Source organism: Mauremys reevesii, linkage group 1, assembly GCF_016161935.1.
Source record: "Mauremys reevesii isolate NIE-2019 linkage group 1, ASM1616193v1, whole genome shotgun sequence".
NCBI lineage: Eukaryota > Metazoa > Chordata > Testudines > Geoemydidae > Mauremys > Mauremys reevesii.
The window spans coordinates 299,047,927-299,065,145 of NC_052623.1; the positions used below are offsets into that span (position 1 = coordinate 299,047,927).

Here is a 17,219-nt window from a genome sequence, read left to right on the forward strand (position 1 = left end):
TTTTTATCATGACGTAAACTAGGCAGGGTCAGCCCTGGGTTGGGGGTATATAGCTGACATCACCTAGCTATCTCACAGTAAAAACTACAAGTGCCTTAACACCATTTCGGATTTTTCAGTCAGATACCTATTGTGCATTAGTTATCTCAATATTAAAAACACTTTTGTGTCAGTGAAGACAAAGCTTTAGAAGGGGCATGGCCATGACTCCACACACATCCAGCGTGCTGGCAAGCAAAAGCAGGTCAATACTAAGGGGAGCACAGGCTACACTTTTTCAAAGGTATAGCAAGTACTTTTGCTTACCATACTCACTTCAGCACATCCACAGGCAATATATCTTAAAACAAGTGTAATGCCTCTCTACAGGGTCAGACATCACAGGTCTTTCTCCCTGCAGTGCTTCACTGGCTTATAGGGCTACTAGTGATGTTCCAGAAGGGTTTGTGGGGTCCTCTCATTAAAGTTTTCCCAACCAACGGAAGGGAGGGTTAGGCTGGTTTTGCCTTCTGTCATGCAGCCTCCTGAAGCACAGGAGGGAGACACACAAAAGCCCAATACTTCTGCACTCTTCCTGGGGCACTCTCTGGCTGTCAAGCAGCATGGCTTCAGGGACTCCCAAGCCATCAGCTGCCCCAGAACTCACCCTTAAGAGAGATTTACAGAGCAGAGGAGGTTCACAGAGAACCTGATACAGACTTAGAATGCACACATTTTCCTCCAGATTCTCCATAAGTCTTAAGGGCAGAGCAATCTCCTCCCTTCATGACCCCACCTTGCTCCATCCCTCTACTAACTCCTGGCACTATGGAGGGCCTGTCCATGTCAGAAGAGGATAATGCTGTGGAGGCAGCTTCACCCCACCATACATGCACACAATATGAAGATAAAGTCTGCACAGTTGGTCTTTTCCATGATGGGCCAGTTGAGGAATGACTGGGGGGTTATATTTTAAATGTTTGTAGTAATACCTATGGGAAATACCTTTAGTAAGTGGGAGATTGCAAGCCAATTAATTTCATTTGCTGGTGGATGTATCACATTGAGTACAAGCTCCCAGCAGCGCAATTTGCCCCTTTTGTTCTGACCGACTATTCCTGAATTCATTTTCTGGTCAGCATATCAAATAAGATGTAGATAACGTGGCTTAATAAATAAAAGGACCACTGTGAAAAGTCATCCAAACCCAGAACGCACTTCTGGGATGAAAGATCTGATTAAAGATATCACAGCCATAGTATGAATATGTAGATCTTGAAGAAGGTTAGGTGAGGGTGCTGGATTTTGTTCGATGGAATGGATATAACATCCACATGATAAATTAAAACTAGAGAAGCCAAGTAATGGCATCTGTGAATCATCATATCAATTTTCTGGCTGGCATTAAAAACAAAAAATTCAGAACAATGACGCTTGCAGGAAGATATTCCTTAGCATTGCTGTCACACTGCTTTTGAAAGTAGCAGCCTCTTGTCTTATGACAGCTTCTGTAGCCCCAAGTGCTGCAAGGAACTTGTAGGGCAGTGGAAGATCATGGTCACAAGAATTAAGAGATGAAAAGTCCCTACTTGAGTTGAACCTACATCAAGCAATGGAGGTATACAAGAGGCTGAATGAAAATCAAGACCAAAACATTACACCATATAAGGTAATTATGACCTTCAAGCCCATGAAGTGCTGAGCTTGTTCCTGATGAGCTCAGAATCTGGTTGTATGTTTTCTCCAGGGAGAGTCTGCAACTTATTTACATTGGGTAAACACAGTGGCTACACCCAGAAAGTTCAAACAACATGACATCATTGCCATTGCTTTTAAAAGACACATCTCTAGTGACAGTACAGTTTCCAATAGATGTGTCATTAATAGCTAGGGCATGAATACTACTTAAATAATATAATTTTACAGAAATTGTACTAATTAATACACATTTTTATTACACAAATACATGTGTTTATATCCATATGTGGTTATTTGTTTTTCCATAGCTTTGCTAGGCTAAGACAAAAAAAAAAAAGCCATTCCTCACCTTCCTTATAACCAGAGTGGCGTTACTGGGCCACACTAGGGCTTGATCCAAAGCACACAGAAGAATCCCATTGACCTCAAAGGGCTTTGGTTCTGGCCCCTGCTGCACTGAGTCAATAGTCAGCAGTGACTATTTCTCTCTGCAGGTTCCAACAGCTGCAAATAGGATAGGTCGATAAACGAACACTGACATTAGAGCTGGTAAAAAATAAATGAATACAATTTCAAGTACATTCAATTTAAATTTAAAAAAAGATGAAATTTTCACTAAAAATCTTGATAATTCTTTTGACCAGTTCTACTTGCTGCCTTTTTAATACTTCAGGGCTTGTCTTCACAGGGAATTGTCTGACATAGATATTCCGGAATAGCTCTGGAATATTCTCCCCAGATGGACACACACTATTCCAGAATAAAAGTCACTTTTATTCCAGAGTAATTAGTGCACTTCCAAAGTTGAGTAATTCTTCTAGAATTTTAAAAAATCACTTTTATTTTGGAACAGTGTGTCCATCCGGGAAGCTCTTCCATAATAGCTAGTCAATTTCTCTGTATAGCAAAGCCCTCACTCTTGCAATTAAGAGTTCTAGAAATTGTGTCCAAAGAGGCATTCACTCTCTCACTCATTCCATTTTGAAATCTCACCCATTTAAACCTTCACCAGCCTCACATGAAGCTTTCTGCAAGAGGAAAGCAGCGTGAAGTCACAACGGGAATTCCATAGGAGCTGAGCTGGTGCAGGCGACTGCAAGGATGCACTGAATTAGCACAACTGCCTGTTACACTGCACACACAAATTCCCCAGCCAGCACCCATTCATTTTTGGGTGGTATTGGCTCTCTGCCTGTGGATGTATGTTTTGAGTCTCATTATTTACCTTCACATTAAGTGAGACACTTAATTATTTATCATACTGAGATATTTATTGTGGTGCCTATCCCCAAACAACTGGGTGTCTGACACATATAAAAAGACATTAAATAATATAACAGTAAAATCAGCCTTCCTGCTTTCACCACAATTCTTTCTCCAGGCAACCAAAACCCACTTGTCTGAACACATCCCGACAAAAAAATGTCTCCAGTGCTGCCCCAACCACTGCTGTCCTTGTTTGTTAAAGACAAGAAATAATAATAAAACTGCAATCTAATCCACATAATGCAAATTATCATAACTGCATCTCTTAGCACCCTAGCAAGTTGCAGTGTTCCCCTTCCTCAGGCAAAGTATGGTTACCCCTGGTTATAATTTGCACAAATACATACAGCCAAGTTTTATAGAATCATTTCTGATTAAACTCTTCACTGCAGCAAGTCCTGCAACAGTTTTTTTTTCAAATTACAAGGCAGCACCTCCCACTTACAGAATTTCACAAACCTATATTGTTTCCTTAAGAAGTGTTTAAATATGATGTAGGTGCTGTTAGCTCTACAGTTGCATTTTGCAAGTGAATTAACAACTTTGAGTTAGCAAAAAAAATTATGCCACAGAAAAGCACAGATGGTATTTTACATTAAATATATATTGTGTTCAGATTACCCCTGGCCCCCGCTGCCTTCTCCGGCCACGGGCTTATCTCTCTCCCCGCATCTACCTCTTCTGGCACTGGGCTTCAGCCATGTGCTCTGTCCCCTGGCCACAGGGCTTTGGGACCCAGGATTTGGCCACAGGGCTTTGGGCATGGACCCCAGGATCCATCCACAGGGTTTCAGGCTCTGACCCTGAGATACAGCCATAGGGCTTCGGGCTCGGGCCCCCAGCCATGTGGTGGTGGGTATTGGCCCCAAGCTCACACCCCCATCCTCCAATTGTCCCTGGTGCCCGTTGCCACCCTGGGCTTTGGCTGCGCAGTGGCGGGCTCTGTTCCCCAGCCGCAGGGCCCCGGGCTCACCACCCCTCTTCCCCATCACTCCTGGCCCCCACCACCTTCTCTGGCCTGGGCTTCAGCTGTATGCTCCATCCCCAGCCCACAGGGCTTCAGGCTTGGGCCCTGGGATGTGGCTGCAAGACTTTGGGCATCGGCCCTCAGTCTAATTCCACTGGTAGTCAAAGGAGTTACACTGGTATAAAAGCTGTGCAAGAGGATAAGACAACAGGAGATGCCCTTTGATGGAGAGGTAAGATCAATTTATTAAGCGACAGCCTGTGGAAGAACCTATGGTCTTGATTTGTCTGTCTCATGTTTTTTTGAATATTTGCCTAACTGTAACCCTGGGCCTTGCAGTAACCCTAACCCTGCATGTGTTACCTTGTCAATATATTGCTATTTTTGATTCATTCTTTGATGGCATCAAATATAAGGCAATGTAATAATCATGGGGGCTATCTACATGTAAAAGTTGCCCTGGTTTAACTGAAGGGGTGAATTTAAACTGATTTAGTTAAACCAGTGTAAACTCCAGCGTGGCTGCTCTTATTTCAGTTTAAGGCTATGTGTTCACTGCAAAAATGGTATGTTTTGATATTAGGATCACTAACTCAATATAAAATTGAATGGAGAGCAGCAGCCAGAGCCCCAGGCCCTTAAAATCACCGCAAGAGGCCCGCTGCCGGAGCCCCGGCATAGCGGCGGTGGCCGGGAGCCCCAGGGCTCCAGCGGCAATTTAAAACGCCTGGGGCTCTCAGCAGCGGCCCTTTAAATTGCTGCCAGAGCCCTGCTGCTGGAGCCCTGAAGTAGCAGCGGTGGCCAGGAGCTGGAGTACAGGAGTCAATGGGAGAGCGCTCTGGGGTTGATTTATCACGTCTAGACTAGACACAATAAATCGATCCCCGCTGGATTGATCACTGCCTACCGATCCGGTGGGTAGTGAACACATACCCATAGATTGTAAGCTCATGGGGGCAGGAACTATCTTTTTGTTCTGTTTGTACAGTGCCAAGCACAACAGAATCTTAATCCATGACTAGGACTCCTGGGTGCTATTAGAATACATACAATAAATAATAATAAATATATTGATATCTCTATCTTGATGTGAAATCCTAGTGGAGACAAGGCACAGGTAGTTTTTACCTTCATGTAGCTAGTCAAAGTCAACACAAAGTCCCACAGCTAGGAGGGTGACCTCAACTAGCTACAGAGACATGGAAGTAAAAGCTACAGTGCTTTGTCTTCACTAGGATTTTATAGCAAGACAACTCTCTCAGGTTAGTTATCTCGATGTCAAAATACATTTTTTTGCAATGAAGATATAGCCAGAGACTGTGATTTTACCCCATTAGCTGGGCAGACAGGACAGTTGGTCAGAGCTGGTCAGATAATGGTAAGTATTTTCCAGAATTTTTTTTTGAAAGAAATGAAAAAAAAAATGTTTTGAAAGAAATGAAAAAAAAATGGCAAAAACTTTCTAGGTTTTGACTGAAAAAGTGAAAACATTTTGGTTTGCAGGAATATTTGATTTTTCAAAATTGAAAAAAATTACCCAAAATGGAACACTTTCCAGTTTTAGGTTAAAAAAAAAAAAAAAGAAGATTTTGTTAAAAAAAAACTCCCAAACCCCAGAACATTAAAATGGCCATTTTTTGTCTAAAAAAAGGTTTTGATGGAATAATTGTGACTAGCTGTAATTCAATGTGACCCATTGCCCAGAGCAAATCCCTTTGCTTACTCAAAGACAAGCTGAGGAGATTGTAATGGAGAGGGGTATAAACCAGCAATCAAGCAGAGGCCAGTACTGGTCAGACAATGTCAAGAGGCTTAGGAGGAGGGATCTCCCAAAAGTCAGCTGGTGAAGTCCGAGAAGAGGGTATCATCCCAGCGGTCAGGTGTGAACAAAGGCACACAAGCAGTGTCAAATCCTGGTCCCTCTGAACTTAACAGGGGCTTTGCCATTACTTTTAACAGGACTGAGATTTTGACCTTTCGGGCCTGATCCAAAATGATGCGTAATCGACATCAGAACCCGATCCCAGACCAGGAGCTGGACTTGGCAGGCCCATCTCTGTATAAAGAGGGAAGAAGGGGTGACTGGAATGTTCAACTTAGAATACTGTGTGGGGAGAAGCTGCTGTGAGGTAGGGGAAGATGTCCAGTGCTGAGTATTTCATGGGCCTTCCTATCCCTGCATTATTTATCTGGCTAAAATGGAGCAGGCACCCAGCTGTTCTATAACATCCGTCAAAAAGGAAAATATTACGGTAAGCGAGTGGCATGTGATTCACCAACAAGCCAAAAGGAAATGATCCCAGCCCCTCCATTTTGGACCAACAGCTCTGCCTCTGTCTTTGTTCATGTGTATTAAATAAAAACTTCAAAACAAACCCCACAAACCACAGTCACAATGGGTACAATACCCAGGTAAAAAAGAAAACATCAGAACGCTCCCCATGCCAGACACTTTGTTCTAAGAATGAAAAGGTCATTTTAATGCAACAAGGTCTTGTGCCAACTGCCATTTTACCAAACTAATCTGTTTGCTCTCCGCCACTGCTAGCAACTGAATAACTGTAAGAATAGTCTGAACTAGAGTGTCAGGTGAGTCATCCTGTGCCTGAAAACAGGCTGAACAGCTTTGCTATAGGTAACACAGAACTACTGAGTTAGCAACTGCCAGGGGCTCAAAGAAACTACATGGCAAATGTCTGTTCTGCCTTCCTTAGCAAGGTAAATGCTGAATCCTCTGGTGCCTGAAAAAGTCCAAAAGCCAAGTGTCCATAAGCCTGCCCACACAACAGTGAAACTCTCAGCGTTGAGGCCAACAGACTCCACATGTTGACGTTAAAGGAGCAGCAGAGTATAAAGCATTCCATCATCTCCTGCCCAGGGGCCAGTGGTAGATTAACGCAAGGGCCCATGGGGCCGATGCTCAGGGTCCCCAGCCAATTTGGGGGCTTCCATCGGAGCGCTGGAACCTGTGTAGAAGTAGGGGGTGCCAGAACTGTGGCCTGCTCCCTGCTCCTCCTCTTCTCCCTGAGGCTCCGCCCCCAGCGAAGCTGGAGCCGGACAGTGGTAGGAGTCCCCGAAGGAGCCTGGGTTGCTGTCGGGGGCCCTAGACCTTCCACCTGCCCTGGGCAGGAGGCTGGGGTGCCCAAGAGCAGTCCCTACCCCATGTCCCCGCCTCCTGGGGTGCGCTGCCCAGGGCAGGTAGAGGGTCCGAGGTGGCCCACAGCGGCCCAGGCCCCCTGAGCGGCTCCTACCACTGCTCAGCTCCGGCTTTTGGCCTGGCCAGAGGGTGAAGACTTGGGAGGAAGAGAAAGAGTATGTGGCAGGGCCCCACTGCAATGGGGGTCCACATGTTCTTTGTGCTCAGGGCCCCAATAAATCTTAATCCGTCTCTGAGCTTGGCTTCTGACCAGTTTCGTATGTACCCTGAGTTTTGGGTGGTGTCTCCTACTGTTTCAGGTATTTTGCTCCAAAAAGGAGCTTAACTGCTTCTTATATTTGTGCTGAATGAAGGGTGGCTGTCACACCCAACAGCTTCAATGAGATTTCACCCAACCCCCAGCACAACATCCCCCCATCTGTCTCAGTTCCACCCTTTATGCCAATGGAGTCCAAAATGGTGATGCCCTTTATGACCCAACTGTGATCAGGTGTTAATCTCATGTTTGGCCTGAAGAGGTTAATGTAGGCTAAGAAGAGGGACAGTTAACCAGACAGGCCATAGCTAAGGGGAATCAGGTGGCTTATGTAATCCCTAGAGTGACCAGGAGGAGGCGCACTAGCAGTGAGCTGTAACCTGGAGTAGAGGATGGGCCTGGGTTCCCCTGCCAGCCACTGGGGAAATGGCACCTGCTGGGCAGCAAACAGGAAGACTGCCTGAGCCTGTTTGGAAGAGACTGATACCCTGGAAGGGTAGGACACATGTGACTTGGCTGGAGGGCTAAGCCACGTACACAGAGCATCTTGCCTCACTGAAAGCCAGGAAGAGAAGGCAGGGCACGTGGCAAGAGGTGGAAAAGAGGCATCAGACCTGGCATCAGCTAATCCCCAGAGCGACTAGGAGGAAATGCTCTAGTGGTGAGCAGACCCTGTAACGTCAGTCCAAACAGAAAGAAAAGAAATAATTTACAAATTACAAATGACACAAGCATGCCTATTTACATAGTGTTTTTCTGCCAGGACTTCTTCAAATCACCAACCCTGGCTGATTTACTCCCATCCAAATCTCCTTGGAGTGTTCTCTCTCCCTGCCCAATTTTCTTTCAGCTATCCAAGGGGGGCCTCTTTCAATGAGCCCCTGGGGATTGTCTGTTGTTTCTTTGAAATCTGCTGTCTGAGGCAGACCCTGCCTATGTTGTTCTAATGGGGAACTCATTGTCATAATAACTGTTTCACCTCCCATTTTAAATCGCACTCTACATTTTCTCTTGAATTTGACTGCATTCCATTTCTTAGTGCTGCAAGTGCAAATGTTTTAATTTTCTCAGCAGACTGTGGTTTCTTACCACTGCAGCCGTCTCCTCATCTGTAAGCCAATTTAGGCATATGTTCTCCTAGTCACATAATTTCCATTAAGGAGAAGGAGCATAACACATAAGCATCAAATATGTCCCTTAGTTAGCTTTGTGTGTGGGTGGGTGTGTGTATTACACACAGAGAGCAAAACTTTGTTGAAAGAACATTATTTCAATCCAAAGTCAATCACTGAAAAAGTTGCCTCTACAACCTTAATTTGGCCCCCTTATGCATAAACAGTATGATGCACTAATTATATAATCACCTGCTATTTTTTACACGGGACTCATTCAGTGACCCAAAAGGACAGTACTCACTCAATGAGCAGCTATTCAATATTTTGTTTTCTCCTTATTCAACAGGTGATTCCAGGCCTTATTTACAGCACACTAATCACACCCTGCTGTGAAGACAGAATTATACATTTCCTAATGGGCTTTTCTATGGTGCTCATCACCATAGTATCTGTGTGCTTCACAAACATTAATGAATTTATTTTCACAACACACCTATGAGGTGAAGGGGTGTTATCTCATTTTACAGATGGGGGAACTAAGGCACAGAGATATTAAGGTCAAAAGTGTCCAAACTGATGCACCTAGGATCTGATTTTTTAGAATACTTAGCATTATATAGCACTTTATATGTTCAAACACTTTATAGGTACAGCTCCCATTAACTTCAGTTGTAGCTGTGAATTTTCAGTAGTTCTGCAAATCAGATCCCAAGCTCTAAAGTCTGGCATCCAGAAAATGAGGAATTAGTGACCACTTAAGAAAATTCTGGCTTAAAGTACTTGACTAACATCACATAGGAAATTCATGGAAAAAGCAGGAATAGAATCTAATTTTCCAGGGCAGCATTCAGCTACATTAACCCTGAGGCCATCCTTTCTCTTCCTGCAGTCTCCTGCCTCATTCACTACACACCTGCCAACTTCTGAAACAAATGAAGCCGGGTCCTACAGAGAACAGCCTTCTTCATTACACAACCTGGTTTACCCCCAGAGCTCAATCCACCCTGTACAGTGAATGAGTTGGGGTTCTCTGGAAAAATGTGATCATGTACTTAAAGATATCATAATGCATATACACGGGGGTGGAATTAAGGACGCAAAAGCAAGCATTTCTTAACTTTTGCATGTTTGACTTAGCAATCATAATAATGTTCTCTTAGTGTAATTTTGTGTGTGTAATTTCCTTAGTTTTTAAAAAAGAAATCGGAAAAAAACCAGAAGTTCCATCTTGTGGCATCATCTAGACAGCAGCATGGGTCATCAGCAGGGTTGGAACCTTTTCATCCATCACAGACCTCTGTCACTTGAGCTAAGGGAGTGATAGATAACAGTAGTAGGTTGTCATCCTCTGTGGGTATGAGTACACTGCAAAAAAAGACTTGTGACAATAAATCTCAGAGCTTGGGTCAACTGACTGGAGCTCATGAGGCTCATACTATGAGGCTAAAAATAGCAGTGCAGATGTTTGGGCTTAGGCTGGAGCCTGGGCTCTGAAACACAGTGATGGGGGTGAGTCTCAGATCCCAGGCTGCAGCCCAAGCACAAACATCTACATTACTATTTTTAGTCCTGTAGTGCAAGCCCCAGGAGTCCAAGTTCGTTTTCTCAGGTTCAGAAACTTGCTGTCCTGTATCTCTTCTTGCAGTGTAGACATACCCTACATGTATCAGCACTAGAAAGGAATGGGACCCTTTGCCAGTGGGTTTCACAGATACTTGCTGACAGCAGAGGCATGGTGAGACTCAGGAATCTTGTGTTCCATTCCAGGCTCTGGATATGAGTGTTATAGTGGGAACAGACTTTTCTGCCTGTTCCTTCCAGCTTGACCCTTCTATCCTGTCTCCTCTGTGAGTCAAGAGCCCCTTTATGCCAACTGGCAAAGGGTGCACCTAACACTGTTGACAGAATATTTAGCCAAACAGCATCTTGTAAGATATCATATAAAAAAACAATGACATGCTGGTAATGGAGATCATTGAATGATATATGTATGGTTTGTGTATAAAGAGTTATGTATGTATGCTGGAAATAGAGTCTTTAAAATGTTGTGGAGGCAGCTAATAAACAAGCCTGTCCTATACAAAGGAATGTGCATTTACCTGTCTGCATGGATCAAGCTAACAGGCAGATAAAAAAAACAGCATGGTTTGATCACAAGCAAAAGAAAACAAAAGTACATTTTCATCTAAGGTAAACAAAGTGACAACACCAATTGAGAAAACAAATTGACCTGAGGAAGAAGAAATCCCAGTCTCTTCCTGGCTTCCAATCCCAGTCCAAGTCTCCTTACCCCACTAGACCAATCTCCCCACAACTCCCAGTCCGAGTTTTTCTCTCTCTCCAGCCCCAGGCTCTAGTCCTACTCCCCCCCCCCGCCCCAAGGTTCCTTGCCCCAATCTACTCCCTTGATCATTCATATATCCTAGTCCTCTCTGCATTTGACTTGTCTGCTTCCTCCTTCACCAGCAGGAAGTCCTTGAGAACACAAGAGAGACAGGCTCCTTCCTCTCAGGTCAGATGCCTGGACCTAGCATGGCTTGCAGTAGCCCAGAGCTACAATTGTAGGAAAAGAGTCCTGCTCAGCCCCAGGCTGGAGCATGCCCATTGAGGATGGACTATTTAGGGTATCTAGCTTCCAAAATCTAAGAAGTCTCTACTAAGCATGTATGAACTGCCATTTTTCAAAGCTTATGCCATTTGGCTTATAACTTGGCCAAATGTGGGTCGATTTTCATGGGGATGGCAAAAGGCACATCCCTGACACAAAGGCTACTCCCTGCCAAATTTCAAGTCCCTTTCCCAAAGCTTGGGGGCACTAGAGCTTTAAAAAAAAGTCACCAGAATGTAACATGGGCAAAACAATGTATTTTCCCCTAGCCTTGTTTTTGGAAACAGCTGAACTGTTTTGGCTGAAATAAAAAATAATAATAATAATTTAAACTGAGGCAATGACCTGGCATGGAAAATTTCAGCCCAAACAGTTAAAGTTTGGGAAAGCTATAAACAATTGAAAATAGGGTCTTATCATGGGAAGTATTGGGTAACCTTAATAATAATAGGTGGTGCTATCTGCCCTAGCTATACAGCTGATTGACAGTGAGTGCGTGCACGCATGCAGTAGAGTGTATTAGTCACAGACTGTAAACTCCGTGCCTTTTCAGGTGAGGAGAAAAACTCCTCTGTTTGTACTGTTTTGAAGTCTACCACAAGTAAAAACAAAAACATTGATATGAGGCCCTCCTCAGGGGTGGAAAGCAAGCAGTAACATAATACAATAGTTAAGGAAAAGAAAGGAAAAAGCACATTGTTTCTATTTAAAATTTGAGAAGTATCTACGTAAGCAAATATGAAATTACCCAAATTGGAATTTGATCACAACAGAAGGATTAAAACCCTTATTCTTTCGCAACAAAACTTGAGCAGGATCTTTATCACAAATGGTCAAGCCCTTGGCCTTATTTCTTATCCAAAATATTATACCTCCAGCAGCACAGAACTTCTGGTACATTTATTCTGTATTGATTTAGCAGGAAAGTATCAGCTACTGAATTACCAGTAGAAGTACATTTTGATCTTGAATAGATGGGTGGAACAGGAAGAAAGTTCTTTATTATGTAACTGACAGTTGGATAGTAGCTATTCTGCAAATGCAAAACATATTACCTGACCATTGTTGGTTTGATCCAACTCGTCATATATGGAGATGCATTCCATTAATTTTCCATTCTGCTGACAGTCTAGATGCACCAGATCTCGGCAGTGAGAGTGACATGTATATCTGCAATCTGAAACATATAGATAAAGAAAAGATATTTAGAGAAGAACTTGCTGTTGCGTTGAGAGTAACATAAATCATTTTAATGCAAATTAGAATCCGAATGCAAATAGGTCTCTTTCCAAAATAGCACGTGTTTAATGTAATGTATGCTATAATTTTTTTAAAATCCCTCCCACAAAGTAAGCTACAAAGTGAAATTCCTAAGCTGTTTAAACAGTTTATGTTTAGACACTTATGAATTTCATGAACTATCTAGTATACCTGTGAGAGGCAGCGTGATCTTGTAGATAGGAGATGAAACTGGGGGTTAGAATCAGCTACAGAAACCAGATCTCTTGACACTGATTTCCTGTGTGAGGTCAGGCAAATTAATTAACGTCTTTGAGTTTCAGTTTCCCCATCTGAAAAATGTGGCTAATAATAGTACACACCCTGCCAAATGAAAAAACACCTTTCTAGAGAGAATTGAGGTCTACAAATGGTATGTGCTAGGTATTATTAACTATTATCATTTAATTACCACAGAGGAAATATTGTCCAAAGGAGAACAGGGGATTTTGTTAAGTTTCCTGCATTCTTTTCCTGGCATTGCCACTGACTTGCTGAATGATCTTGGACAAGTCATTTAAACTCAATTTACCAGTCTGTTAAATGGACATAGCAACACTTAGCATTTTTCAGATCAAAAGTTCAGATAAAAGGCTGTAGATGACCCCAGCTTCAGTGCCCTTTAGGTATAAATTAATGCACACTGACAGCTGGATAACAAACACACATCAAGTCACAGGTACTCTGTGTGGTAAAGTATTACCATCAGAAACCTGCATTCAGTAGTGATGTATAAACTTCACTTCCTGGCTCACAAAGATCAGCTGTGATGACCACTGGATATTTAAATCAATAACAATAGGTACATAGAACATAATTCTATTTTGACAAAAGACTCATCAGGTTTCAATTTTCTACCCTCAAACCTATAAATATTTATTTTTATGCCATTTTTAAAGCAATTGCTGGCTTGCTAAGAAACATTGCTAGATTTGCTGTTTTCATATCTATCAAAAACCAGCAGAGCTGGTAGTGCCAATTATAGTTAAGTTTTCAAAACATTTTCCATTTTAAGACCTTGTTTTAAGTTGCTTACAGTTTTCCCAAACTTTAACCATTCTGACTGAAATTTTTCATGCTGGGTTGACTGCTTCAAGTTGAGTTTTTTCAAAAAGTTTCAGCTAAAATGGTTCAGCCATTTCTGAGCATGAGGTTAGGAATGTTTAAAAAAATAAAACCAACCATTTAGTTGAAAACTTTAGTATTTCTATCCTTTAGCGCAAAGGTTTGAAATTTGGTAGGGGCTTTGCTCTGGTGACAGCGTTGTGCCTTTTCATGTTCATGCGAATAAAAATCCAAATTTGGCAAAGTTATAAGCCTTTGAAAAATCTCAGTTCACATGTTTAGTAAAGACTTTTTAGAGTTAAGCAGCTAAATTCTCCAAAGATTCCATCTACAATGAGCATGGTCCAGCTTAGGGCTACAGGGACCAAGCAGGACTTTCCCTGAAACTGCCCCATTTGTTGTGGGCCATATCATCAAGAAGTTAGGTGGGAGCAGAGAGACTGGGACCAGATTAGCAAGGAGACTGGAACAGGGAGCCTTGGGGTAGGGAACACTGGCATGAGGAGCCTAAACAAGAAGATTGGGAGTGGGACCAGGTTTTTGGGGGAGATGGAGAGATTCAGATGATAACTTAGTGGGGAGATACTGGGGCAAGGACTCTGGAGGTGAGACTGGGAGCCAAGTTGGTGGTGATGGAAGACTGGTTGGGAAAAGAGACTGAGATCAGGGAAGGACATTCCTGAGTCTCATCATTCCTCAGCTATCAGCAAATATCTGTGAAGCTCACTAGCAAAGTTTATGTGTCTTGTCCCTTTCTACTGCTATCAGTTACTCCATTAGCTCAACTGGCAAGAGGTCTATGTAGTAGATCTGAAAGTTCAAACCCTGCTGATGACCCATGAGGGTGTCTACATGATGGAATTTGTGTTTTCATTTGGCAGGGTGTGTAATCAATAAGGCAGGAGACTAAAGGAAGAGAAAGGATAGTTCATGGTTAGGGCAGCCGAATTATGCCCTGGAGAATTAGATTCTATCCATACCTCTGCCACAGAGTTCCTATGTGATGTTGGGCAAGGCACTTCAACCAAACATCAACTAATTGTGTATTCCTCATTTTCTGGATGTACAACTTGAATCCCTGGGTCTGATTTCCAGAAGTGCTAGGCATTCAGAGCTGCATCTGAAATCAATAGATGTGCTTTGAACATATAAAGTGCTATATAATGCTAAGTCCTCTGAAAAATCAAGTCCCGTGTGTCTCAAGTTGGGCAACCAAAATATATGAACACTTTTGACTGTGAATACTTTGTGCCTCAGTTCCCCATCTGAATATTAGATACTACCCCTCACTGCACAGGTGCATTGTGAAAACAAAATCATGAATGTCTGTGAAGACCTCAGATACTATAGTGATGAGCACCATAAAAAAGCCCACAAGGAAGTTAATAATTCTCTATTCAGAGTAGGGTCTGGGTGCCATTCAGTCAATCAGTCCTAAAGCACACACTCATGAATAACAAGAATAAAATAATACATTAAATAGATGCTCAGCTAGTGAGTATGGTCCATTCAGTGCACTGACTGCGGCAGGGGGCTTATGGTGGAAAAACAGTATGTGATCATGTAATTAAAGACTGTCTCATAATGCATATACACTAGGTGGGAGAGGGGGGGTCAAATTAAGGTAGCACTGGCATTGCTAACTTTTGAGTACTTGACTTTGCAACCTTAATAATGTTTTTATGTAGTTTGTGTGTGTATATAGAGCATGTTCCCATTATATACACAATCATTTTGACAAATCATATTAGGGAACAGTGTGTTGGTTAAATAGTATTCTGAGACAGGATTAACTAATGAAATTAGGAAACATTCTCTTTCAATGCTATTTTGTTTCTTATTTATCATTCATTTTAATCTGTGTGTCTTTAATGTCATTTATAAGACAGGCCCATAACTTCCTCCTGACTCTTAGAGACATAATTGCAGAAAACATAAAAGCTTCATCTCTGTAAATCCAATTAAGGCTTTCTGTCATAAGCTAGATTTTAACAGACTGAATGTAAGTTTAATGAGTGAGACTGAAAAAGAAAAGATTATCTCTACTATAACAGAAACACAATTAGAACATTTTACCCACGCAGTTCAGTTTTTAAAAAAACTATTCCACAGATAGGAGTACAATGTACAACAGAGGTACAAGTATTGTCAGACTAAAGGGAATTTACTTATTGGATAATCCTTTACTGAAATAGTTACTACTCCTGCTCCCAAAATATCTGAACTTCAGAAAAAATTATCTGTGCTTCTAAGATCAGTATTTTGCTAGATTATCAATGGACTTCTGCTTGGAAATTTATTAGAATCTGGTATTCTTTTCTGATGGCATCTGAAATGTCTGTTGCTCCGGAAGAAATCAAAACCTTTAACAAGTACTGCTAACAAAAACATTCACTGACTTTAAAAAAAAAAATAAAAAAAAAGACCTGCTCAAATTAATCAGTAAGATATTAAGTCTGTCTTCTGAAATAAAACTATTGTAAAAGTGAGGTATATGTATAATGAAAACTTTAGCTATACTTATCTCATTGGTGTTATAAATTAAAAATGCAAATGTAAATGTGTAAATATTTATTAAATATACAAATATTATCTTTTAAAAATTGTGTTGTCAATTGCTGAGGCAAAATCTAACATTTTATGTTACTTAGCATTTCACTATTGCATTAGATTCAAGTTGCCTTATTCAGCAGCCTAAAGTTGAAGAAAAAAACAATTAAATAAATTCTAAAATTATGTGATATTGAGACCACTTGTATTTTGCTTTTGTGGTAAACTGTGAGTGTCCCAAGCATTCATTTAGGTGCATAGTCCCTACCTGATACTTGTGTTTTCTTCACTTGAAACTTGATTTTGCTTGATAGCTTGTAAATAGCAGTTCCCATAACCGATTCTCTGCAGCGTTGTGCAGAAATAGACAAGCAACTGAATAGGCAGGCAGCTGAGCAGATGCTACAACAAACAGACCTTGGTAATTGAGCTTCATTGGCTCAGATAGGAGCAAGGAAGAAATATGGTGCTCAAGAGCACAAGTCCCTACATTCTGATGTGGTCTTTTTTCTGGCCCTTGTAAATTAGAACACTAATTCCTGTGATGACCTGGGCAAATTTGACTTTCAAATGAATATGCATACTATAGACTGTGTGCAACCAAAACAAAGAGTACAAAGAAGACAGACGTATGCGTGTATCTTTTTAAACTGAAATAAATCCTTCAGAATAAGTCTTTATTTCAAGCTCTGAGGAAGCTATGCTGTATAGTTCTACTACTCCATAGATTAGGAAGTTAGCCAGTACAACCTATGTTACTTGATTGATTGTGGTTTGCTTCCCAACATCACAAGAAAGATGATTACTACAGCTGCTGCAAGAGAAGTATACTTTTAGAGCTTCCTGGAAAATGCTTCATATTTTTATTCAAAAGTCTATTTTCAGGCAACAGATCACAGAAGGAAGGAGAAACCAATGTAATTTCCATGTGGCAATGACTCCTTTTGATTTACACTGTATTTATATAGTGCCTTTACTATTAATATCCTACATTTGAATTTGAACTTAACTGATATTTGACTTAAGTGTTTGGACTTGTTTTGGTTATGTTTACATTATTGAATAAGTCTCAGATGCTTACATTCCATTTTTCCATTTTTGTTTCCAGACTGGGGCTGGTTCACCAGGTTCATTAGAAGTCATGGGAAAATTAGAAAACAAATTGGATTACTTGGGTTTCAAGAAATTGCTAAATATAGGTTGTTTGCAGCTCAGTTCTGCTCTTATGCTGGTTTTACCTCTCTATAATTCCCTTTGCTAAATGGATTTATACCTGACTT

General features: G+C 41.6%; 1 protein-coding gene across 1 annotated transcript in view; it reads right to left on the bottom strand.

Moving 5' to 3' along the window:
* RASSF3 (Ras association domain family member 3) overlaps window positions 1-17,219 on the bottom strand; it is a 139,392-nt gene that overhangs the window by 78,022 nt on the left and 44,151 nt on the right. The window contains exon 2 of the mRNA XM_039502108.1: window positions 12,102-12,223. Within this exon, the coding sequence (XP_039358042.1) occupies window positions 12,102-12,152 (51 nt within the window). The 5' untranslated portion in view covers window positions 12,153-12,223. The remainder of the gene's footprint in view (window positions 1-12,101; window positions 12,224-17,219) is intronic.